Here is a 25694-nt window from a genome sequence, read left to right on the forward strand (position 1 = left end):
CTCTGAAGTAGATTTGATTACAAGCATTTGCCACCACACCCAGCTGTGTGTGTGTGTGTGTGTGTGTGTGTGTGTGTGTGTGGGTTTCTTTTGAGACAGGGTCTCTCTGTAGTATAGGCTGGCATTGAACACCTATGTAGCCCAAGGTGGCTTCAAATTCAAGGTGATCCTCCTGCCTCAGCTTCTCGATTGCTGGGATTACAGGCCTGCACTGTATGTATATTTTTAAAAACACATAATTCAGGGCTGGGGATTTAGCTCAGTGGTTCCAGCGCCTGCCTCATGACCTGAGTTTGATCAATGGTACCAAAAAAAGAAAACAAAAAAAAAAACCCCACATAATTCATTTTGAGCTCCCCTTGGAAGGAATAGGGGTTATAGGGTGCTCAAAACTTTACAGCCTTTCCCCAGTCCTTTCCCCTGCTTTATTGCCTCAAAGGAAATTATTTCTTTTCTTTTCTTTGAGACAGGGTCTCGCTATGCAGTTCAGTTAGCCCAGACTTGCAGCAATCCTCCTGCCTCAGCCTCCCAAGTGCTGAGATTTTTCTTCTCTTGATCATTCCCTTTTACCCTGAGAGCTTTCTCTAGAAGTAGAAAAGGAGAGCGAAGTGCAGGTGCCCCTTGGCCTGCTCAGGACCCTCCCCTTCACTGCCACAACCCTGTCAGGGTCAGGCTGACACTCGCTCAGCAAGATCCCCTCATTTCAGTGTCTCCCCAACACTGATGCCAAATGTCCTTCATTGCCATCACGCTTGCAGTTTCTACTACGGTAGAGGAATACTGCTCTGAACCCAGTCTCCGTGCACCCGAGGGAGCAGCGGGCACAGCAGGCGAAGTCCCCGCAGGACTGATCTGCGATTCTTGGGGTGGCCCTGATGGCGGCCTGGAGGCACAGAAGCCTGAGCCTGGGCAGGGTGGGCTCTGGCCTGGGTCTCGCGTGTTCCCACGAGGGTCCCAGGCGGGAGGCAACCCGCTCCCAGCTGCTGTGCCTCCCGCCGGAGCCTGGGCCGGAGAAGCTGGGGGCGCCTGAGATGACACGCGCGCACTAGCACGGAAGCTAGCTCGGATTTCCCGGGTTTTTATTTCCAAAACAATTATCCAGTGACAGGACTTCCATCCATTTTGAAGTCCAACTGAGACAAGCGGGGGCTCTGCCAGAGCCTGGCCTCCCAAAGGTCCTAAGGACAAAACCCCGCACTTAAGCGAGGGAATACAAGCTGGGCCTCCCGACCGTCCCTTCCTGCGCCACTGCTCTGGTCTTCGGGCCACCGCTGCACCCTCTCGGCCAGCAGCAGCCCCGGGCCCTCTGCCGGCCGAGCTCCCAGAGGGCAGGCCGAGGACGGAGGGCAAGGAAGGGCCCAGCTCCTCCTGGGGTTCTGGGGAAGGAGGGAAGCTGGCGGGGGGGTGGGACGGACGGACAGGGGCTCCTCCTTGCTTTCCAGCCCACGAACCACTCACTGCATTTGTTTGAGAAATGACAGATGAAAGGGCAGGGGAGTTGAGTCCTTATTTTCTGAGAGCTTGCAGTTCCGCCTGGAATTTTCATTTATTTATTTTTGGTACCGAGGATCGAATTCGGATCCTTGCGCTTGCGCAGCAGGCGGTGAAACCACTGAGCTAAATCCCTGGCCCTTCACAGTTTCACTGCAGCTCAATCTGGCCTCGAACTCATGGCAATCCTCCTGCCTCGGCCTCCTAGAGTGCTGGGATCACAGGTGCTCACCACCACACTCGGCTGGAGCTTTCATTTAAAACCCTGCCTGGGGCTCTGGGGAGTGGGGCCCTGGCAGAACTTCACGGTTCTGACTGCAGTGTCAGGAACAGCAGGTTATGATTTGGTTCCCATGCCCCAACCTGACCACCAGGGGGGCAAGGCACGCCTGGATCCTGGAGGCGCAGTAAAGGGAGACAGCAGCACTGTCTGCCGTTCCCATCCAGATTTGTGAAAAAATCCACCTCCAGGGCCTCTGCTTGCTGTGAAAGTGAGGCGAGAGCTCACCCTCATGGGGTTGTTTCCAGAGGCCCACTTGGCCAGCAGGGGGCATGGGGGGCTCAAGGGAGAGCCGGGCTGCAAGGGGTCCCCGGGGTCCTTCAGGGAAAGGTCCCTGCCCCTCCCCACAGCCCTGTGTTGCTTTCACGTCTCAGCAAAACTGGGGGCCAGGTGTGATGTGGCCTAGGTTTTTGGACCTGGAGACCTGCTATAGTCTGAACTGAGACCCTGACTTTTTGTTGCTTAAGCCACAAACTTTTTTTTTTTAACAAAAGGTATTGGGGATTGAACCCAGAGGCTTTGCACTAAGCTATATCCCTGGCCTTAAAATTTTTTTTTTTTTTCAGCAGGGTCTTACTAAGTTCCTGAAGTGGCCTGGCTGATTTTGAACTTGCAATCCTCCTGCATCGGCCTCCCAGGTATTAGACAAGTGCACCACAATGCCCAGATTGAATTTACCATTTAAAAGAAAAAACAGAAATCTTGGCAAGCTATTGAGCTTGCAAAGCAACCTGTATCACCTGAGATCAGACCTCAAGTTTCTTTTGTTTTTTTTTTTTGAGACAGGGGCTCAATGTGTAGTTCAGGCAGGCTGGTCTCGAATTCATGGCAATCTCCCTGCCTCAGCTTCCCCAGTGCTGGGATTACAGGTATGCGCCAGCACACCTGGCAGATTCATTTCAAGAGAGAAATAAATTATTTGAGCTGGGGTCAGAGAACAATATGCTTGCTCTCAGAATCCTGCTGCACCCCAGGTATGGGCAAAAGTCCCCTTGTTCCTTCTGACTTCCTTTTTCCATGGAAAGAAAGTGGTGAAGGCCAAATTTATGCAAGGCAATGGGATGACTCAAACTCTGGGATTAAGGTGAGAGATACGGTGAGACAATGACATTTCAGCTGTCTCAAGTGCTCCTGCTTGGTGGCCCTCACTGATAACTTCTGGTGCCGGGCAAGATGAAGGGCCAGGCGGGGTGTGAATCCTAGCCCGTGGGAGGTCAGTGCTTCCAACAGCCCTGCTACCAGCCCTGGGCCTTGCAGGTCCCCACCCAGAGCCGTGTGAAGAGGCTGTCAACAGCCCTCGTCCGGACAAAGGCAAGAAGTTATGGAAAGGGCAGGTGAGCCAGGGCGCGCATGTGCGGTCGCATGCACCCACGGGAGTCCCCGCACTGACTCACGGCTACTGGAGGGGAGCTGGGACCCAAGATGGTAGGGAACTGGGAGAAGGGAAAGGATGGATGAACAAAGAGCAGTAAAGGTGGGCGCTGGTAAAGGGCAGGCAGATGCTGCAGAGCCTGGGAGAAGAGGCTCCGACTGAACGATGGGAACAGCAGTGCAGGGAGCTGGGCACGTTGAGGGAGACGGGGGTGCAGCAGCAGCTGCCAGGCTCTCACACTTGGAAAGTGCATGAACCAGAGCTGTCCAGACAGCAGCGCCGACCGCAAACTCCCTGCATTTCTTCCTTCTCCCTCTAGAGGGTGCTCCGAGCCCAAGGGAAGCCTGCTGCAGAGCGCAGCTTCCAACCGGCTCAGAGCAGGGTGCCTGGAGATGGGCACGAGTGTAAACATTCACAGTAGCCCAGGGCAGCAGCTGCCCGCCGTGGAGACAGGCTATGCAGGGCCACTGAGAGGTAAAGAAAAATAGTCAGTTTCTTTCTCAAGGAGGGGAGCAAACACCAGGAGCGTGAGCCACGAGGGTCAGAAGTACAGCGGTGACCGGAGGCACCTGGTGACTCAGGCAGATGGCAGCTGCTCCTTGGGTCACGATGCCAGCAGGGCCTGGGAGTGGCACACCTCACTCCCTCGGGCTCCCCATCAGCCTCCTCCAGCAGGTGGCTCTGCCTGGCTGCAGAAGCAGCGGGGAGCGGAGCGTGTGGCTGGGACAGTCGCTCACTCCAGGGGCCAGGAAGTAACAGCAGAGCAGAGGTCTGGCAGGGAGGAGGGGGCGACGTGCATTTCCAAAGCCAGCTGGCACCAAAGGCTGGAACACTGCGGCCTTCACTCCCCGAAGCCACGGCGCCTGCTCCTCCGTCAGAACAGCTCCTGCTCGTCGTCCTCCGAGCCCGACGGGCCCTGGCGCACCTCCTCGTACCACTTGTTGGTCAGGCTTTTCATCTGGATTCGGCCATGGTGGAGGTCCTGGGGCAAGAGACAGAGAGCCCCGCCAGTGGTCAGCGTCAGGGTCAGGGCGGAGGAAGAGGGGAAGCTGCTCGTGTGTTTGTGTTTGTCCACACGTGCACGTGTATGGGAACAGCACAAGCAGTGTCAGCGCTGGCCGGCCAACTGCAGCAGGGCTTTTCTGTGTGGGGCAGAGAAACAGGAGGGCAGACCTGGCACATGAAAGTCCTCTGACAGCGGTCAGAACAGCCCAAGACCACCACCCCAAACCCAAACCATTAGCCAGTCTATTATTCCACAAGCACCAAGTGCGGGAGCCAAGGAACGGCAGCGGTTGAGCCCCACGAGCTACCCAGCCCCAGGAGGATCGGGAGGAGGCACCCCCAGGTCCAGGAAGCCTCTGGCCCCCACCGCTCCCCACCCTTGGCCACTGCACGTCCCAAGGGAAGGGATGTGTGGCACCAGCCTGGGTCCCACCTCCTGCGTGAGCCTCCGAGTGAAGAAGGGGTTCAGGTACTTGGCATCCAGCCACATGAAGCCCTTGAGGTCCTGCCTCCGGATGTAGTGGGCTTCGTACTCCTCCTCAGTGAGCTCCGACAAGTGCTCAGACTCGATGGTGTTGCCCTGGGGGACAAGGCAGCCGATGGTTGTCACCTGGTATCTCTTTGGCAGCCCCCACACCACCCCAGCCTCCCTGGAAACCCTCTGTCCTGGCCACCAGTGTCCCCAACCCTAACTGTGCCAGGTGAGAGTGGGCACCGTTCCCAGGGAGCTGGGTAGGTCTGTGAGGACTCCCGATGCCCAGGCCATGCCTGGTAGCTACAGCAAAAGCCCTGGCTCTTCAGAGGTGCAGGGAGCGGAGAGGGAGCCAGTCTCAAAGCGAGGGCTGCAGACAAGGACCCAGGTAGAGGGGCGGGCGTAGGTCTCAGGTCTCAGCCGGTCTCCTGCTGCCCTAGGCCAGGGCAGCCCCATGCTTGGCAGGGGGGCCCAAAGGCCAGCAGGATCTGAGGCAGGACAGTGCTGAGGCCATGGGGCCTCCTGCCACAGTCGCCTTCCCGTCCCCTCCTGGCCTGTGCCCGAGTGCAGCAGGTGCGTGGATGTGGGGCAGTGTGCTGCAGGGGGCAGGGTTCTCAGACAGGGGCCACGTGTGCATCACCTGAGGGTTTGTTAAACTCCAAAAGATACTGGGCTCTTCATTCCCACTGCAGTGTCTGCCTTCCTAGGTGTGTGGTGGGGCCTGAGAATTTGCCTAACAAGATCCCAGGACCCCACTGGGGACACTGGTCTGAGGTGTGGGTAACAACACAGGCTCTAGAATCTGCTGTGGGACTGGATCCTCTCTGCACCTGTGAAATGGGGCCCAGGGCAGCATCTGCTTCCTGCTGCTTCTCAGTGCTGCCAGAAGACACAACAGCAGAAGGGCACTCTTTCCTCAGGAAAGGGGGCTGCAGCAGCTGCAGCACCCAAAAGCTTGTGTGACAAGCCTGGCACCCATTCTGACACCCATGAAAAGGTTTGGGAACCTATCCAAGAGGTTTTGTTAAAAGCACACAAGAAGCTGAGGATGGTGGACACACCTATAATCCCAGCACTCAGGAGGCTGAAGCAGGAAGATCACTGCAAGTTCAAGGGCAGCCTGGGCTACGTAGTGAGTTCAAAGCCAGACTGAACTACATAGCGAGATCCTGTTTTTAAACATGTGTGTGCGTGTGTGTGCGCGCGCGCACGCACACACACACACACACACACACACACACACACAGGTTTGGTGGGGTCAGGGAGGGCACAGGCCTGCCGAGCCCAGCAGGTCAGCTGAGGTCCAGGCAGCAGCATTGGCTGAGGGGCTGGGGTGAGGCCCAGGTCCCCCCAGCCTGACCCCACTACCTAGAACAGCCACGTGAGGGTTGCGGGGCCTTTGATGACTGGCCACGGTCACTGGTGATCTCGAATGAGGGAAATGAAAAAAGATGTTTCCAGAAGGCGAGTGGGGTAGAATGCAGGAAGGTGGGAGGGGAGGTCCCAGCAGAGGCGGGGCCAGGAGGGTGGGGGCAAGAAGCAGGGGGGGCAGGGGTGGAGGAGCCCCCCCACGCACCTCCAGCCATCCTGTCCTGGGGGAGGCCACCTCTCATGGCCCTGCAGCCACTGCAAGCCACACTCCCCTCCTCCAGTACATAACAGGTCTGCAGCAAATGCTAGGGATTTTGAAACACTTCAGTGTGGAATGTGGCTGATGGAAGATGGGGCCCTGGCAGGGGAGGGAGGCGGCAAGGGGTCTAACAAGGTGCCCCCAGGCCGTGCTGGGATGCAGAAGGGGCCTGCTGGTGACCTCTGTGGCTTCGGCAGGTCATGGGTGGCCCAGCAGGTCACAGGCGATCCCAGAGCCCCAACTCAGAACACAGACTCCTCCAGCTGCTTCTCAGTCCCAGTGACTGAGCTGTTGTGTGAGGGATACCCTCGAGTGTTCGAGTGAGCATGTGGAGGTGCCGGGTGCCCTCCAGGCCCACCCACTCCCCAGCCCAGGCGGGCAGCTGTATGAACTGCCCCGGGCCCTGCTGCACTGACCATCTTCTCGGTCTTGCTGAGGTTCACGTCCTTCTTGCTCCTGCGGCGGGCCTTGGCATCCTCAATGTCCATGAGGCGGATGAGGGGCATGGTGCTGCCACCCAGCAGCAGGATGGTGAAGAGCACAATGACGATCGTGGTGGTGCCAATGAGCTGTCGCTTCTCCATGGGCTCCAGGTCCAGGTGCAGGCTCAGGGCATAGGGAATGGCACCCCGCAGGCCTGAGGGGACAGCACAGGCGTCAGGGGAGGGAACGTGGGAGGTGGCAGCTTCCCTGGCTAGGTTCAGCCTGGGATCATGGACGCTGGGACACTGGGACAGGCCTGTGGGGAGGCTGGGAGGGTGCAGAGGGCCAGCTGCAGAGTAGGGACAGCCTGAGTGGCCCGCATCCATGGCCCAGCCTGGCCGAGACATCCGGTGAGGTAACCTGGTGCAGCTACAGTGCACCTGGCACTTGTGCGGGTAGCCACTGAGCCTATGACTCGAGTGACAGCTGCTGTGGGCCTCGCAGTCCTGTGTGTGTGTGTGTGTGCGCGCGCGCGTGTGCGCGGGCACCCCAGGCCCTGTGCTATGTGCTCTTCATGCTCAGTGTCATTGATGGTCCCAGAGGAAGGCCTGGTCAGTGGGACCTCGATGGAGCCCAAGGCCAGAGAAGAGGTGAGTCCCTTCAGCAAAGCACAGACCATGGGTCCAGCAGCAGGAAGCTACCACCTGTGGGTCAGTGTGGGAGGAGCCAGGCAGAACCTGGGGAGACCCACCCCAAGGGGAGAGGGGAGGACCTGTGGCGGGGCGGTGGGAGAGGAGGGCAAGCCCAGACCAGAGGCCAGGAAGGGGCCGACTGGTGCCCAGCAGGTCTGGCAGCAGGAGGTTGCTGGGGACTTAGGTGAGGCCAGTTCTAGTGCAGCAGATGGGAGGTGACAATGTGGAGAAAACAGTGAGGTCCACCCAAGAGGTGTGTATGTGACCAAGGGACAGGAGAGCAGGAGCTGCTGGAGGGGACAGGGACAGGACTAGGTTGAAGTTGCTGGTTTTCTGCTGGGAAAGCAGAGCGTGATAATGAGAGGAGCTGGGAGAGGTGGGAACCCCTGGAGGGGGACCTGCCCCACCTGGGGGGGACCTGCCCCACCTGGGGGAGACCAGGAGCCTCCCCATCTAACATCTGGCCCTGAGGGCTCTTCCATCACGCCCCTCGCTCCCAAGGATCGGACACCTTGCTTCGATTTTCTTGGAGATTGTCAAGACCTTGGATTAACTACTTCACAATACATTTTTTTCCTCATTAGCAAAAATGAGGAAAAAAATGAGTTTCTCTCACTATATATGAATATATATATATATTCACATACAAATATATCAAACACACTTTTTTTTTTTTTTATTTACAGTACTGGGGATTGAACTTGGGACCTTGCGGCCCCACTGAGCTAAATCCCCGGCCTTCAAACACACACATATATATATATTTTTTTGGTACTGGGGATCGAACTTGGGTCCTTGTGCTTGCGCAGCAGGTGGCAAAACCACTGAGCTAAATCCCCGGCCCAAACACACATATTTTTGAAACAAAGCTTTTTCTTGGTACCGGGGATCGAACTCGGGTCCTTGCGCTTGCGCAGTGAAACAAAGCTTTTTGAAAAGAGAAATATGAGACAAATTTACAGATACACTTTGGAGAAAGAACATTATAAAGCATGTTGCTATGTTCAAATCCACATGAAATATTCCAATTATAATATTTAAGCTATAAAGAACTCCATGGATTCCTCAAAAACAAATTTAAAGCACTGGGGATGCAGCTCAGTGGTACAGCGCCTGCCTGGCAAGCATGAGGCTTTGAGTTCAATTCCTGACACCAAAAAAAAAAAAAAAAAGGATGACTAAAGATCCAGTTCTTTAGGACCCAAAGATTTATAAAATCATTTTCAAATTTGAAAAAGTAGAGAAATATGCTTGAACAGCAGCTGAAACACAAACTATCAGACTTTTGTGACAAAGGAAAAAATATCCCACAGTAGCACAGGGGTTGGAGTGTGGCTCAGGGGTAGAGTGCTTGCCTAGCATTTGTGAGGTCCTGTGTTCCATCCCCAGCACTGTAGAAAAGTTTCAACTTTCACCTTTTAGAATTTTGAGCCACTTATTACTTCAGTCTAAAAAACCTGGAAGTGAGGGCTGCACCAACTGCCAAGGAAAAGGATGGGGGGAGAAACAGCAAGTCCCAGCTCTGCCTCCAAGGGCCACGGGAGCCAAGCGTGGGCGCCTGAGCTTCCTCGAGTGTGGCAGGTGTGGGCCGCCCTGTTCACCGCACCGGCGGGAGCCTGGATAAGTAGCACCTGTTCATGGGGACCTTTATTGTTTTTGGCACGGGAGGCAAACGGGTTCCCGAGGGCTCCGGCAGGTCACTCAGGCCCCCTCTGCACACTTGCTTCTCCCAGGTCCCCTCCCTCCACCTGCCTGACCACTGCTCCACTTACCACTGAACCACATGATGAACATCATCTTTGGTGTGATCTTATGATCCCGGAAGAAATTCAGGAGGTAGGAAAGAGGGAAAATGTTGACTGCTCGGCCAAACAGCACGAGCACCTGTTAAGAGCAACAGACTGTTAGTTGAAAAATGTCCTGCTGGGCTGGGGATTTAGCTCAGTGCCACTGCACCTACCTGAAAAGTGCAAGATCCTGAGTTCAATCCCCAGTACTGAAAAAAAAAGAAAACGTCCTTCCGGCTTCTCCAGCTGAAGCCTGTCAAGGCTGACGCAGACCGGGTGAATGGCCCATTACAACATGAAAGGCAAGAGGAACACGGTGGCAGGCGAGACCTGGCCTTGTGTGCTGCGCGAGACACTGGTTTATGTGCCTGTATGAAGCTTTGGGCGTTGTTCCAGAAGGAAAGCCCAATGCAGTAATGACACAGAACACTGAGGGATGCCCAAGGCCGTGCAGAAAGGGCCACAGTGGATTTCAGGGCCTCCTGGCGGGCAGCTGCACTAACCTCCCACCAGGTGGGCGCTGCAGGAACAGGTACTGGGAATTGAACCCAAATTCTTTGCACTGAAGTACTTCTCCAGTCGTTTCTTACTTTTATTATGAGACAGTCTCACTAAGTCCCTAAGTTGCCCAGGCTGGGCTTCAACTTGTGAACCTCCTGCCTCAGCCTCCAAAGTCCTGGGATTACAGTTGTGTGCCACTACACCTGGATGACAGACAAGGTGTTTCTGCTTCTCCTGTGGGGCCTGCTCCTCTGACAAGGAGAGAGTATCCCAAGGGCCAAGGAGGCAGGATGGAAATGACCTCTGAGCTAAAGGAACTCATAAGTGTGTTCCAAGAGAAGGCCACACACCCTGGCCTAGCCAGTTGCCGCCATGCTTTCTGGTTCCTACCATCTCCGCAGGCAAGTCAGCTGTAGCAAAAAATAGCCTTCTGGGGCCAGGGGTGCAGCTCAGTGGCAGACCACTTGCCTAGAATACCTAGTCCCATCCTCAGCATCGCCAAAGAAACCCAAACAAATTACAGCTTTATGTACAAAGTTTAAATCTCACCCAAGTGATGGCTTTGAACTACTTATTAATTTACTTTCATTTTCATCTTGGTTCTCCCATAGCTAACTTTTTTTTTTTTTGGTACCAGGGATTGAACTCGGGACCTTGCACTTTCGAGGCAGGCGGCAGCACCATTGAGCTAAATATCCCCGGCTCCCCCATGGCTAACTTGAAGAGGACAGACACACACACATTCTTTCCTCAAGGGTGAAAGAGCGTGCCTTCAATGGTCAGGTTAACAGCTGCTCCCAATTAGCCAACTCTTCTATGCCAGACAATGTGCTAAGCATCTGACATCCTCTCTATGGGGCTAAATTTAAATCCTCGCAATAGTTTTATTGTCTCCCACTTTACAGATAGGAAATGGAGGCACAGAGAGGTTAAGCAACTGGTCCAAGATGACTAGACAGGAGAGGTGGATGCAAAATGTGCTCAGATCAGAAAGTGCCCTAGGCCACCGAGCAGAGTTTGAGGCTGGAACCCTAACCCACACCCCACAGGCGCCTCCTTGCCTAGGAGCCAGCTGCACTTGGTGGCTCAAGGAAGCTGAGTGACTGCCTGTGGCTGAGACAGTCACTTCTATTTTGCCCACCGAAATCCAGTCTCCATTCCTACATTTGGGTTTTGGCTCCCACCAAATGCGCCCCCTCCACGCAGTGACCACACTAAGGACCGTTAGGAGCTCTGTAAAGACTTCTCCTGCTGCTCTCCTGTCCTGAAACCAGAGTGTGGGGACAGATGGCTGCAACACATGGCAGTGAACTGTTGCCGGCGGGAAGCAGAAGCACCCGGACAGCAAAGTGAGTGTCTTTAGTGCCCCTTATCTTCTGTGTCTCAGTTTTTCCATGTGCCCGACAGGTCGGCCTCACAGTCTGCACATGGTACACTTGTCTGGCACACGGCAGGGTGACAGTGCTTAAAAAGAAAGTTTGCTTCCTAATAGCTGGGTTCTGCCAAGTGGCAATGCAGGCTAACTGGAGATGAGTTCCGCCTACTCAACAGTAAGGTGTGCCTCATCTGCACCTTGCAGGAACAGGAGCTAGGGATCAGGTTACGGATTAGCCTGGAGTGTGAGTCAACAGCAGGGCCTGCGGGGCCAGAGCTCACAAGAAGGGAAGAGACAGAGGAGGAGAGCAGATGAGGCGCCTGGGCCAGATGTCATTAATGTAACTCGGATTAGACACTCCAGGGAGCTGACCTCTCTTTAAATGCTAGACACTTATTTCTCCCACTTCATTCCCAAAAAGGATTTGATTCTACTGCAGATGATTACATTTGGATTGGTTTCCTGCTGCTACTGCCAGTCTAGTGGGAACAGTTTCCCAAATCCTGATCATCGGAGCTGCTTCTCCTGGCTGATGCCCGGGGAGAGAAGGGCCTAGGACTCTTGGATGAAGCATCCGAGGTCATGCTTATAGACACACTGAAGTAAAACTGAGTGAAGTAAGTATATTCATTATAAATTATCCAGAAAAAGTAGGAAAGAAAAAAAAATGTCCAGTTTTACAACCACTGTGAACATTTGGCAGTATTTTTTTCTATACACAATATTTTTACATGATTATAATCGTTAATCAATTTTGAAATATGCTTTTACCATCAAACCAACCAACCAACCAACCAAACAAACCATATAAACTTATACTATCACATTCAAGACCACTGAAAATTGAAAAAAACAAGAGTCCTTTTCCAGGGATATTCATTCATTTAATTCTACCCCTTACCTCCTTATTATATGTTTGTGATTTTTTTTTTTAACAAGAGACTTTAAACAGAAGAGTGTCTATGTAGCTGTTGACTTTGACCAGTTAACAGTTACATAAATAAATTCAAAACGTGGTTATTGATCTACGAATAAGCAATAAATAAAATAACAAGGAAAATACTTACTATGCACCAGATGACAAAGGAAATTTCAAGCTTGTGAGGGAAACTAAAAATAGACAGGCCAAGAAATGCAAACACACATGTTTCTGAAACAAACCAAAGAATGGATTATTCAGCCCTAACTATTTTCTTACAATACACTGCTAAATTGTTAAGCAAGCAAACATTCAGATGTCCCAATCCAATATAACACTATTTTCTGAAAAATCTGTAACCAATACCTCGGGCAAATGTTATACTTAGATTCTCTCATTCTCTCTCTCTCTCTCCCTTTTTCCCTCTCTCTTCTCTACCCCCCTTCTCCCCTGTTGTCAGCTATTCAGAATTCCCCAATGTAATGAGTCAACTGTCAATTACTTCTTCAAATAAACACTAGTCCACCCTGGGAAGATGATAAACATAAGAATCTCCCCATTTGCTGAACACTGTGATTAGCCAGGATCCGGACAGGGACAAAGTGGCAAAAATTCAAGCAAATGAGGCAGGCGCCACATGACAAGTATGAAAGGGCCTTTTGTTAACTTCCTTGCCAGCCAGTGCAGAGAAAGCCAAATGATTGCCTTGACATAGCTAACTCAGTCAGCCACACGGTTGAGTTCAGAGTGCAGTTCAAGCCTGGACCACAGGAGACCGGTTTCCAGCTCTCTGCTCTGCAAACCAAAGGAGCGGATGCTGGCTCTGGGCTTCCATGCATATTTTAAGAAAAAGTGCCCTATAAATGTCTAGGCTCCCTGCCTAAACTATAACATCCCCCAGAACAGCCCAATAATTAAAAAGACATAGACTGTGTATTTTAAAATAGTTGAACATCATAAAACAAGTGGGGTTGTTTAAAACATTTCAGCAATTTTTTTTCTTAAAATGTGTATCTTTTTAAAAACAACTGACAGTATACTTCCCTTTCCCCTCCTTGAAAATTTTTTATTTTAAATATTTTTGTGATCAATTCCAGTGCATGTAGAACACATTCATATCTAATTTGTGCTTTTCCCTGACAGCATAAATTCTAGAACATGGATATATTGTGGTTAATTATTATTTTGGGGGGGTACCAGGGATCAAACTCAGGACCTTGCAGTTGCGAGACAGGCACCAGAACCACTGAGCTAAATCCCTGGCCCCATTAATTATTATTATTATTATTATTATTATTTTGGTACTGGGGATAGAACTCCAGTCCTTGCGCTTGCAAGGTGGCAGAACCACTGAGCTAAATCCCCGGACCTATTAATTATTATTTTTGAGACACAGTCTCACTAAGTCATTATGTTGCCCAGGCTGGGCTCTAACTTGCAATCCTCCTGCTTCAGCTTCCCAGGGTGCTGGGATCATGGTTAATTTAACCCATTCTCTGTGGAGCGATATCTCGACTATCCAGACCAATGCTACAAATGAGTCTCCAAAAGAGACTGCCCAGTGTACACACTTGCTCCCTGGGCCTGGTTTCTAGTACCCACGACAGAACTAAATCTGCCAACCTATCAATTTCCCAATTTGACTGATGGGTACAAAACAGAATTTTTGTTTTTTCATTTTTGTTTTGAGACAGGGTCTTGCTCTATAGTTCAAGCTGGCCTGGAACTTGGTATGTAGCCCAGGTTGGCTTTGATCTTGCAGGGATCCTCTTGCCTCAGCCTCCTGGGTGCTGGGATTATAGGTGTGTGCCACCATACCTAGTTTACAAAACAGAATTTGATGGATATATTGCTTTTAGTTCTCTTAATTGTGAAGGCCAGGGTCAGAATCTTTTGGCTTGGCTTTCGAGGAGGGTGCTGTGGAGTAAACACACAGTAAACACACAGGAATAGAGGCCTGGCTTCTAGCCCCTGGTGGTGCTGAGCCATCTGACCTTCCTCACCTGAGTCTCCTTTCTCTGCAAAGCCAGCACCTCCCTTCTGGCAGGTGGCACAGTGCTACTAGGGCTTCAAAAGGGGATAAGGCCCAGAAAGAGGGGCTGCTGGCGATGGGAGCTTAAAGGGACAGTGTGAGAGTGGCTTCTTTACTCCAGGTCGGAATGGGGAGGAGCCTCTGTGGGAGGCCGGGGAGGGGACAAGAGCTTAAACTGCCCCCGCCTAACAGAAGGCTCCTGGGGTCTATCTCAGTGCAGCCAGGGTCCTCCCGCTGCGAAATCCCCAGGCTTGCCCTTGGATGCTCTTATCAGGGCTCTGAAGACACACCTGGGAAATGTGGACAACTGTCCCCCTTTGACACTCACAACGATGAAAAGTCTTGCAGTCCAGAATCTACTAAATGTTAACCCAGGATTCCCTCCATTCTTTTTTCACTCGGGAGCCTTTGTCATCTAGCCATCATCAATATCATTTCCAAGGAGTACATTTTTGGAAATGTCACTTTCCTACATTAGAAACACATGTCTCAAATGTGCATCATTAGTAGTTTGCATTATTTTTGGTCTTAAAATTGTTGGCATCAAATGTTCCATTTATCAGGTGGTAGGCTTACTTTATGGAACTGCAAAGCTGCAGGGACAAGCACAGGATAAGGGGCCGGTTGTCCTGCTGGCAGGGGACACCTCAGCAGACCCCTGCAGCAGGGCAGGAAGCTGATTTGCTCTGGGTGGGTGAACTCTTGGGGACACTGAGGCTCGACTCACCGCACAAGAAGGCCACGGTCCGGAGGGTTTGCTGCATGAGGATCTGGGTGACTGGGGAGAGGTTGTGGTGCGTGTAGTGCGACATCACGATGCCTGAGAAAAGGATGGCCATGATGCCTGCAGGGGGACAGAGGAGCAGAGCGCACAGGCCTGAGCACACAGAAGAGCACTTGCTTGCCACACCCACACTGGACGCACACTCCTCCACGGCCCTGCAGCCTGGAGCCTGGAGCCTGGAGGATTAGGAAGAAGGAAACAAAACCTGAGGCTTCCCAGAGGCTACAGAAAGGTAACAAGGGCCCCGTCTTGCTTCGGTACCAGCTGGGTGACCGTGGGCAACCTTTGTCCCTTCTCTAAGCCCGTTTTCTCATGTTGGGAATGTCGCCAAGGACAGGCCACGTGAAGTGGCTGTCACAGGACCAGGGCTGAGCAGTGTCCCCATCACTGCCATCCTCGGGTGTAAGGGGCAGTGAAGCACTGGGGAGCGTGCCTAGGAATCTGGGCATGGAGAATGGGCAGCTTTTAATGGATTTTCCTTTTTTCTTTTTCCCGGTGGTACTGGGGATTGAACCCAAGGCATCTGCACTGAGCTGCACCCCCAGCCCTTTTTATGTCATTTATTTATTTATTTTCCATTATTTATTTATTTTTGGTACTGGGGATCGAACTTGGGTCCTTGTGCTTGCGGGGCAGGCAGCAGAACCACTGAGCCAAATCCCCAGCCCTGCCTGTCATTTTTAATGGATGTAACAAGGGAATCCAAGTCTAAACGGCAGTAAAAAGGCATCCTGGTACAGTTTCCACCATGAATGAAGTCTGCCATACTTCTTGAGGGCCGAGTCAAACCATATTTGGTCTTCTTTGTTAACTGCCCAATAAAAAATATATTTTGCTATAAAACATTCAGATCCATCAAGGCATAGAGTGAAACTGAATTCCTGGAGGTAACTATTATCAACACCTCCATGTGCAGATTCCCAGTACTTTTAATACGCAATGATAAAGTCTACCTGTCTTTAAAATGGGGTCATAGTACACAGCAGCAGAGTGATTTTTTTCAAAGGCCTTTGACTCTTATCTTTGCTCTAGAAGAAAATCCTAACTCCTCCCCAGGCCTAGAGAGCCCTGCAGGTCGAGGTCCACTGTCCCAGCCAGGCTGTCTCCCTGCTTCGTGGGGCCCGCCCAGCTTCACTCTCCTCCCCAGGGCCCTGGACACCTGCTACCCACACCACCTCCCCTGACAATGCCTCGCACTGCACAGGTCTGGGCTCTGGTGCCACCACCTTCGAGGGTACCTTCCTGCCTGCCCAGGTCTGGGTGTTTTCTCCACCCTCCTAGCCTGTCACATGACTGATTTTGTCTCTTTGAGTCATTTCTCACTGTGCACGGTCACTGCCTGTTTCTTACATACTTACTGTCTTTCTTCTGCAGGCAGGAACCTGATCTGGTCTTGGTTATTACTGTAGCCCCAACAGCAAGGACAGTTCCCAGCACAGGGTAGACATTTAAAAAGCACTTGTTGAATGGGTGGAAGAACAGTTTAGCTTACTTTCTTAAAATTTAACAGTATGTCTTGGGATTCTTCCCATGGCAGGGCCTCACAGAAGCTAGGCAAGCCCTCCACCACTGTGCTACACTCTCAGGCCTAAAGTTCACCTTTTATGTGGCTGCATAGTCGCCATAGTGACAACAGACTGGAGCTTGATCTTTTTCATTACTGGAGAACATTCAGGTGCTTCCAATTCATCTCTTACATGCAGTGCAGCAATGGCATTCCCTGGATACACACGGTGCAGACCAAGGCTGTACAATTCAGTCCATCTTTGGCCAACACAGTGCCAACACTTTCCAGAAAGTGTTACACCCCGATCAATCCATCATGTCATCCTCCCACCCACAATGTGCCCTCCTTTGTGACTCATCTTGACACTGTCTCTCACACCAGTCCAGCTTTTGCTAGGCTGTCTAAAGGGAAAGCTATAGCCTATTCACCTTTGAATCTTCACAACCAGAGGGTACAGAGGCCCTAAAAACTAGCTTGGATGAACAATAAAACTAGTTAACAAGCCGGTTTGGTGGCACACACCTATAATTGCAGCACTCAGGCTGAGGCAAGAAGATCACAAGTTTGAGTCCAGCCTCTGCAACTTACTTAGTGAGACCCCGTCTCAAAACATGAAGAGGGGTTGATGATGTAGCTCAGTCTATCAGTGTGAAGGCCCTGGGCCCAACCCTCAGTGCTAGAAAAAAAAGTTCACGCTGACACGATTAGAACAAAGATGCTGAGAACAGATAACACCAAGTGATGGAAGGCTAATTTGCTATTGAAACCACAAAATTTTTTTTTTTTGGTACTGGAGATTGAACTCGGGACCTTGCACTTTCGAGAAAGGCGGTGGCACCTCTGAGCTAAATCCCTGGCCCAAAAACCACAAAATTTTTGGAAGGGGTTGTTACTAATTCATCATGTTGGCACAACGGGGCAAGGCAGGTAGTAAGACTAGCAATAATACCCCTTCTGTCCAGACGTGCCTTGGGCTGACCCTGACATTACATCTTCTTCATGATGAGGAAGCGGAAAGCTCAGAGGGGCCAGTCTGCAGGCTGAGGTCACATAGTGACTGGGAGGCAGAGCTGGGGCTGAAGTCAGCCAGAGCCCTAAGCCTTATCCACCGCGCTCTGAACGCGTGGGCTTCGGTAAACTGTTTGCAATTCCTAGGAAGAGAGGGCCTGCTCCACAGTCTTGTTTTTTTTTGGTTTTTTTGGGTACCGGTGATCGAACTCGGGAACTTGCACTTATAAGGCAGGCGCCAGAACCACTGAGCTAAATCCCCGGCCTTGCTCCATGGTCTTGAAGACCACCCACTGCCGGTCCTTTGTGACAATCAGGAACAAAGACGCACAAACAGGAAGGGGAAGACAGAAAGACTGCCGCCCCTTCCTGTGTGTGCTCCTGCTGAACAATTTGGAGGCTCCCCACTACATGAGAGGGCCATGTAACTCCTCTAAAAACCCCGAATGACCAGTATCCCTAGGTAGCGAGTCGGCAGAGCTGGTGCCCTTCCCCGACTAAGGTGCATGTTCGGGGCCAGCATAGCTCTCTGGCCCCATCAGCTTGAGCAGCAAACCCCTCCACATAGAAAACACTGCCGCTTAGGAGAAAAGACAGAAAAACACTCCTGGGGCCGGGGATTTAGCTCAGTGGTTCCGGTGTCTGCCTCGAAAGCTCAAGGTCCCAAGTTCCATCCCTGGTACCAAAAAAAAAGAAAAACAGGGCTGGGGATTTAGCTCAGTGGTTCCGTCGCCAGCCTCGCAAGCACAAAGTCCCGAGTTCAATCCCCAGTGCCAAAAAAAAGGAAAACCACTCCTTTGTTTTAATTATAAATTCTAAACGGATGCATGAATCTCTCTTTGCCAACAGGTGCTCAATGCTAATCTCGAGGGGATAGAGGAGAAATTTAGAAAAACAGAGGTAAAAATAGCCAAGCTAGAGCCCAATGACTCTCTGTAAGCACCAAAACTGAGTAAAGGTAAGAGAGGAAACCCGATGGCAGATACCAGGATGAAATTATCCTTGTGAGCTGGCTCAGGATTAAGAACAAAAGCCTGAGGTTTACGAGGTCTCCAGGGAAAATGGCACAGGCCTCCCTGCTTCCTGCTTCGCAAGATGTGCCCGGGGAGCAAGGCAGCTGGCTCCAGAGAATGGGCTCGGGAAGGGGACCTCCCTTCACCAGTCAGCAGAAACCTCTGGGTTCCACTTTGCCCACGAAGAATGACTGCAGTACCACTGCTGCCCAGCATAAGCAGAGAACCTGAAACAAGGTATTCAACCAAACTGTCTTCTGATCCTGGACAAAAGGCAGGGTAGGACTTCGATTCCTAGCAGAAGGACGCTGGGTGGTTTCCTGTCCCCAGGCCCCTGCCCATGCTTCCTGCCTGGAAGTGAGCCCCAGCTGAGAGGCTGGGGGAGGCAAATCCACAAAGCCCAGCAGTCTGTCAGGCTGTGGTGAGGAGACCAGGAGGGAAGCAGAGCCGGGCAGCTGTGCAAAAAGAGCTCTGGATCCACCACGAAGTCCTCTGAAAGCTTGGGTGCATCGTGATCTGTGCAAGTGAGGAAATTCCAAGCGGCTAGGGAAAGAACCGCTAAGAAATAGGTCCACCAATTCCGGAAGCTGACATGGGGCAGCCCCAAGCCCCATTAGTGACCTCACAGGACATGGGGTAGGGCTCTCAGCAGTCTACTGGGGACCCACCCAGCAAAATATGAAACTCATCGCCAAGAAGACTAAATGGATCCCAAGAGACTTAGCTATGTCCCAGGAGAAAAGCCCAGAACTATATATAGGAAGACATAAGTTCATAGTGACTGGCATCCAATCAAAAATTAACAGCAAAGGGCAGGAAAACATGACCTATCAGCAGGACCTAGGCTGGACAGAGGTGAAGGCGTTAGCCAGTAAGGAGCTTCAAACAGCTCTTCTAACTGTGCTTCGTATGCTCAGGAACCTAGAAAAGAATGGGACAGGGACAGGACGAAGGGAGAAACAAAGGGAACATCTGTAGATGATGCAATACAGTATCCAAAATGAGAAATACAGGAGATTCCACATGGGGAAGAGTGAACTTGAAGACACCCTCATAGAAGCTAACAAAAATAAGGCATACAGAAAACAAAGAAGAAAATAAAATGACTGTGAGCCAGTAGCATGCAATGTATTGTGGCTGGGGGCCCAACAGGGAAGCAGAGGGAGAACTGAAAAAAATGTGTAAATAAATGGGTAAAATTTACTAAATTTGATGAAAGATATATACTCAGATAAATATAAAACAAAAAGTGCAATGGGCTTCCAAGCAGAATATAAAGAGGCTCATACCAGAGTACTTTTAAATAGAACTGCTATACACCTGACAGGATGGCTAAACTTTTAAAAAATTAAAACAAGTGGTGCAAAGCAACTGGATTGCTCTCACATTCTGGTGGAACAGAAAAACGATAGTCACTTTGAAACATACTTGGCAGTTCCTAATGAAGTTATGTATTTACCAAATGACCCAGCAACCTAACGTTGAGGCATTTACCCAAGATAAATGAAAACATATAAATGTTCACAGTCCAAAGGTCCTTCAGAAGGACAGGGAGACGAGGGGCAGAAGGAATGTATAAACTATGGTATGTGCAGAAACATAAACATTTCTCAAAAACATAATTAAAGGAATGAGACATGAAAGACTATGTACCCTAGGGAAACCACAGTGAGAGAACGCAGTGAGGTCAGCAGGGAACACGTGGGGTTTGGGTGAGGGAGCATTCCACATCTTGACCGTGGTGGCTACACGACTGCCTGTATTTGTCACAGCCTGCAGAACTGCATAATTAGAATGGGTGTCGTTTACTATAGGCAAATTATATTTCAACAAAGATGAAAATAAAGACAAAGAAAAAAGCTTCCTGTGGCAGAGATCAAACCAGCTGCTCAATGGTGCCATTTTCCAGAACTTGGCCTGTGCAGGGCTTTCACTGGAAGATATCTGGATGTCCCCGGCAGAGCCCTCTCTACTTGGGGGCACCCCACACACATACAAGGAAGGCAGGGGCCATGCTCCTGCCGCCCATTTCTGGGTCAGCACCTTTACAATCTAACTGTGGACACAGGCTCAACCTCACTTGGGGCAAGCCTATGGGCGGGGGCCGCTGACAGGCCCAGGACAGGGAGGGCTCCAGGACCTCCAGTGAGTCCCATCCTGTAGCTGTGAGCACCATGTTCTAGGGCCCCCTGGTTGTGGGAACTGCACATCCTCCTCCCTTGGGGTCCAGGGAGATGGCATGGGGTTGAGATTGTCATCATGTGAATCTCACGGCCACCTCTTACTATCTATCTGTACAGCCTTGAGCTGGTGACCTGTCTTGGCTCCTCCTGCCTGCTCTATGGGTGGTGGAACCGTTAAAACTGAGTGCAAACTGGACACAGCAGCACATACTACTCTGTCTTGAAAAACAAGGCAGAACAAAATAAAGCCTTAATACGGGTTTACTGTGACAATGCATCCCAGTGAGGCATCACCACTGCACGGACACACTGCCTGTCCCCCAGCCAGCCGGTCTATGTGGTTTCAAAATGAGCCAAGAGGAGGGAACTGTCGGAGGAGCATGAAGAGCATGCATTCTTCTGTTCTGTTTTTTTGAGGTGGAGTCTCACGAAGTTGCCCAAGCTGGCTTCGAACTTGTAATCCTATCTTGTCCTTCCAAGTGGCTGGGACCACAGGTGTGCCACACTGCACCTGGCTTGAGTGTCAGATTTTTTTTTTTTTTTTTGAGCTAGGTCTGCTGGCTATGTAGTCCAGGCCAGCCTTGAACTTGCTGTGTAGCCCAGCCTGGCCTTAAACTCTATCCTGCCTCGCCTTCCGGTGCTGGAATTACAGGCGTGTGCCACCTCCCCTGAGGTAAGCATCAGTTCTTTTTATGTGTTGTTGTTTTTGAGACAGGGTCTCACTATGTAGTTCAGGCTGGCCTCGAACTCATGGTAATCCTGCCTCTGCTGGGATTATAGTCATGTGCCACCACACCCGGCCTAAGCATCAGTTCTTGAGTCAAGACAACCATCTATGAGTAGTTTTTCCACCAGTTCCAGCTAGGACCCTGGGCCAATGTATTTAATCTTCCTCAACCTTGGGTTTTCTCGTCAGTAAAACAGAAATCTTTAGAGTATTTCCTTCCCACAGGCTACCTACTTGGAAAGGAGGATCATACCGCAGTTGAGGATCAATGATGGAAAGAAAAGAACTGTGGCTATGACACCAGTGTGACTCTTTGAGCGCCTAGATCCAGCCAGGCCTGAATCCAGAGTATTACCCCTGGGGACCAACAAATCCTACTATAACCTAGGTTCTTCTGAGAAGTGACTCATCTCTCGGGACACAAAGTGACCGACTGACAAAAGCTCTTTCACCAGGGGGGACAACCAGCCATTGCCACAGCAGATCTAGGCCTCTGTCGCTTACCTGAGAGAGAGATTCCTTCTGCAAGCCCATATGGCAGATAGGCAAAAATGATCATCATGCCAAACTCCAAGGAAGGGGTTTTCCTCAAGTCAATGTGCTTTAACACGTAAATGGTAACTGTCAAGGAAAAATGCTCCGGGCCACTTGAGGGGGAGATGCAAAGATGTCACCAAAGTGCTGCTTCCAAATACATAAACAAATACAACACACTTTGAATATTTCAAAGTTACAACTGAAAATTTATTATTATAGAATTTTTCCTTTGTAAAGAGACATATATATATATAAAAGGAATCTGACAAAATACTAAGGAATTCCTGAGACAAATGGTGGGGGGGGGGATGAAAATCAGCCTAAGTCAAGTCCTATGGGCTGAGGATGAGCTCAGTGCTACAACACTTGCCTAGCACTTGCAAGGCCCAGGGTTCCATGGCCAGTACCGAAGGAGAAACAAAAGCCAGCAAAGAGGGCAGGGGTGTGCTGGCCATGCCAGGGCTGCAGACACGCTGGGAATGGCCTGCACTGCTAGGTCCCCTCCCACTACCTTGCAGGACACCAGAAGAGATCACCCAGGGGCAGCCGCCACCTTGCCTTGCGGGGATCCAATGTCCTGCTGAAAGACCGCTGCCCCTGTTACTGGCCATTTACACACTCAGGGCCCTGTGGAAGCAGCCTGTGTATACTCAGATAGTGCTCACAAAGCCTGTTCTGGAGCTCAGAGTCCCCATTTACTTGGCTTCATGACAATACAGGCTTTCTGAAAGAGATAAATATGGAGGAAAATACTGAACTGGAAAAAGTTTCCTCTTCATTTTTGTTCTGTTTATTGGTACAATATGAGAAGCTGTCAGCCAACTCCACAGAGCTTTTAACTTCTGGACAAAGGAGCTGATGCAAAAACTCAACAGAATGGCAGAAAAACACGCCTGTAGCCAGCAAAGCCTTTTCCGGCCATCTGTGAGACAAACTGCTGTGTCCCGGGGACACAGCCCAGGCGTGTACTGAAGTGGTCTGGTGCCTGGCCCTATTTTAAACAGGATGAATTTTCAACAGCAGTAAAGGTGTCATTGCCTTAACAAGCCCTTCCTTCTTTGGCTCAAAAAGCTCATGGGTTAAGCAACAAAACCTGCAAATAACTTCGATGGAGCTCACTCTGGAAAGCCCCTTTTCCAATCCTTCCAGATAATCATGTTCAGTAAGGTAAAGACTTTTTAAAATTTCATTTTGAAAGAAAATTAATTTCCAGTTTTCTGAATGTGTAAACAGAGACAGCAGAAAAGGAATGCATGTGAGTATGGTGACTGCCCTCTGGTAACTAAGAAGTCCCCCAAGTCACACCTCATATCCAGCAGTTTATGTGCTTTTCAACTTTGAAAAGTGACACGATATATTTCTTATGGTCTATTTATTTACTTTTGGTACCGGCGATCAAACTCGGGTCCTTGAGCTTTCGAGGCAGATGGCGGAACCACTGAACTAAATCCCCAGCCCTTCGTATGCTCAATTTAAAAATCCTTGAGTTTAAACTACGGTGTTTCTCAAACCAGAACTTGGCATAAAAATCTTCCTTTAAACAAAACCTTAGATTAAAATTGGCCCCCCAAGGAACAGGAGAAAATAGCTGGAGAAGGATGTAATCAAGAGGAATCTCCTCCGCACCACGTGTTCATCACATTAAAAGGATATTAATGCAGAAATTAAGCCAGTCAGAGTGCCAAGTGCTGAGGAGCCAAAGAACATTTTGAGGAAGTAGCCAAGGGCTTGTAAAAATGTTTGCCACCCACTGACATCCGACATATTTTTTCTTGTTAAACCTTCAGCTGTGCTAGGAAACAGAATACAGAAAGAAATTAAAATGTTATAGACAAAATTCTCAGGCATTAATTTATGAAAAGCTTATTTCTTGGGGTTTTTTGTTTGTTTGTTTGTTTTTTGGTACTGGGATTGAACTTGGGACCTTGCACTTGCAAGGCAGGTGGTGGAACCACTGAGCTAAATCCCCGGCCCTTATTTCTTTTTTATTCACTCTTTTGTTCATTCCATCATTCAGTCAGTCAAACATATATTTGCTCACTTACTTTGTCCCAGGTACGATGTTAGTTTCCTGGGGCTCAGAGATAAGAGCAAAGTCTGTGCCCTGAAAGAGCTCCCCTAAGACTAGTGAGGGAGAAAAGCAAGATGAGAGCCCATGCCAATCTGGGGGAAGAGTTCACCAGGTTTCAAAGAAATGAGGGAAGACACCCCTCCCTGGGGGAGGTGCATATGCAAAAGCAGGGAGACAGGGAGCCCAAGACAGACGCCCATGTCATGAAACATTTGTGTGCACACACGGTTAGTGTGGCTGAAACACAGGGAGCGGGATGGAGCGACAGTGGGAGGCCCAAGGCTGGTGCTGGTGCTTCACCCTGAAGGCCGGGAGCCAATGGGAAGTGGTTTCAGTAGGGGGAGCCTACAGTAAAACCTGAGGCTGAAGCCCTGGCTACAAGTCCAGGGGAAGCAGCATCAGGGGTTTTTGGCTAAGAGGAAGGAGTTGGGTATTAAGGAGGAAGAACTGAAGGAACTTTCCTTTCACTGTAATTGAACAAAATAAAATGTCAGAAGCCATTAAATATAATTGCCTGTTTTATCCCCAGAGAGAAGCATCACGGCATCCACACGAAGCTGCCATAAACATCCTCCTCCTACTCAGTCCTCCGGATTCTCAACTCTGTCCTCTCCGGTTTGTGCATCACCCCCACCAGTCCTCAACTCTCAACTGTGTCCACGTCTCTCCCTCTCCCACGATCCCCCATGCCAGGCAGGGGCTGCTGACCTTGCTATGGTCACCCCTGTCTTGCTGTCACACAGGATCTGCACTTAGCAGCCCGAGTGACCCCTTTAAAGTCACACCTGGGCTGTTACCGGCCTGCTCCACACTCCACAGCAGTTTTCTATGGCTCTGGGAGGAAGCCCAGTCTTAGCATGAACTGGATCCCTCACCTCTCTGACTCCCCACTCAGGGTGGGGCCGTGGTCCTGGCACCTCCCTTTGGGTCATCCCTGGCCCCAGCTAACTCTCCTATCCATCTTTTGATTCAGAGCAAGGGTCAGTGACACTCCCGGAGACACCTGTCCTGTCTCACAAAAGCAGCCCATTTCCAGGTCCTCACAGGCCTGCCTTCTCCACTGCATGTGAAAACTACAGCAAATCATTCCACGAGGACCAAGCCTCTGTCCTTCTGTCTGGGGCTGACAGCACAGTGCAGCATGCTTCAGGCACTCAATGTGTTTCTACTGAAGCAGTAAATAAAACCAAGAATTGTTACCATTTTTGTTGTTTCTTTTATGAGACAGGAGCTCATTATGCAGTCGAGGTTGGCGCTGAATTAACTCTGTAGCCCAGGCTGGCATCAAATCATGGTGATGCTCCTGCCTCAGTCTTCTGAGTGCTGAGATTATAGGTGTGTGGAACTGCACTCAGTTCTCCTCATTTCATTTTCAAGCAGAATAATCTCTGACAAAAGGGGAGCTTGGGCAAAGACCCGAGGAAGTCTTTTACGGAGATGCATAGCTCAGAATAACATAATATAGGTTCTGAGAAGTCTTACGAAAAAGAAATCTGCCTCTCTTCACACAAGTTTCTAGACTCTCCTGAACACAGCATCTTCCCCTTCCCCTTTCTTTCTCTGCAGATCACAGGTTAAGAGCTCATCCTGGGGACCGTGGGGGGTCACAAGGCTCTCCTTGAAGTGCTCTGGAAGGCCACTGTCACCTACAGGTCACCACAGGGAACTGCGGAGCAGATGCATGTCGTGTGTAGCCCCTACCCCTTACCACTACCAGCTGAACTCAGGCTGCTTTTGCAGCTTCCTTTGTTTTTGTTACCAGGGATCGAACTCAGGACCTTGTGCTTTCAAGGCAGGCACGGTACCACTGAGCTAAATACCTGGCCCCTGCAGCTTCCTTTTTATACTGAGGGAGCTAAAGCCCAGAGAGACTGTAACTCAGCCT

The 25694-nt window shown here is 50.7% G+C and overlaps 1 protein-coding gene and 1 long non-coding RNA gene across 6 annotated transcripts in view; one reads left to right on the forward strand and one right to left on the reverse strand.

Annotated features, from left to right (window-relative positions):
• Positions 1 to 1062: 1062 nt before the first annotated feature.
• Slc9a8 (solute carrier family 9 member A8) overlaps positions 1063 to 25694 on the reverse strand; it is a 63540-nt gene continuing 38908 nt past the window's right edge. For 3 of the 5 annotated variants that reach the window (XM_021238931.2, XM_021238934.2, XM_021238932.2), the window contains 8 exons: positions 23392 to 23530; positions 21706 to 21811; positions 14707 to 14823; positions 12096 to 12178; positions 9138 to 9249; positions 6667 to 6887; positions 4582 to 4728; positions 1063 to 4285 (listed from right to left, as the gene is read on the reverse strand). In XM_021238931.2, the coding sequence (XP_021094590.1) occupies positions 3782 to 4285; positions 4582 to 4728; positions 6667 to 6887; positions 9138 to 9249; positions 12096 to 12178; positions 14707 to 14823; positions 21706 to 21811; positions 23392 to 23530 (1429 nt within the window). In that variant the 3' untranslated portion in view covers positions 1063 to 3781. The remainder of the gene's footprint in view (positions 4286 to 4581; positions 4729 to 6666; positions 6888 to 9137; positions 9250 to 12095; positions 12179 to 14706; positions 14824 to 21705; positions 21812 to 23391; positions 23531 to 25694) is intronic. The other 2 variants (XM_087197726.1, XM_004858073.4) reach the window with 1 other exon arrangement.
• Positions 9246 to 25011, forward strand: LOC110344534 (uncharacterized). The gene is made up of 3 exons (XR_015446038.1): positions 9246 to 11645; positions 14830 to 14995; positions 24339 to 25011. It is a non-coding gene; the product is annotated as an uncharacterized LOC110344534 (long non-coding RNA).

The sequence above is a fragment of the Heterocephalus glaber genome, unplaced genomic scaffold (assembly GCF_053883595.1).
Source record: "Heterocephalus glaber isolate CG9 unplaced genomic scaffold, H.glaber_assembly_v1.0 deba00001673, whole genome shotgun sequence".
NCBI classification, from domain to species: Eukaryota; Metazoa; Chordata; class Mammalia; order Rodentia; family Bathyergidae; genus Heterocephalus; species Heterocephalus glaber.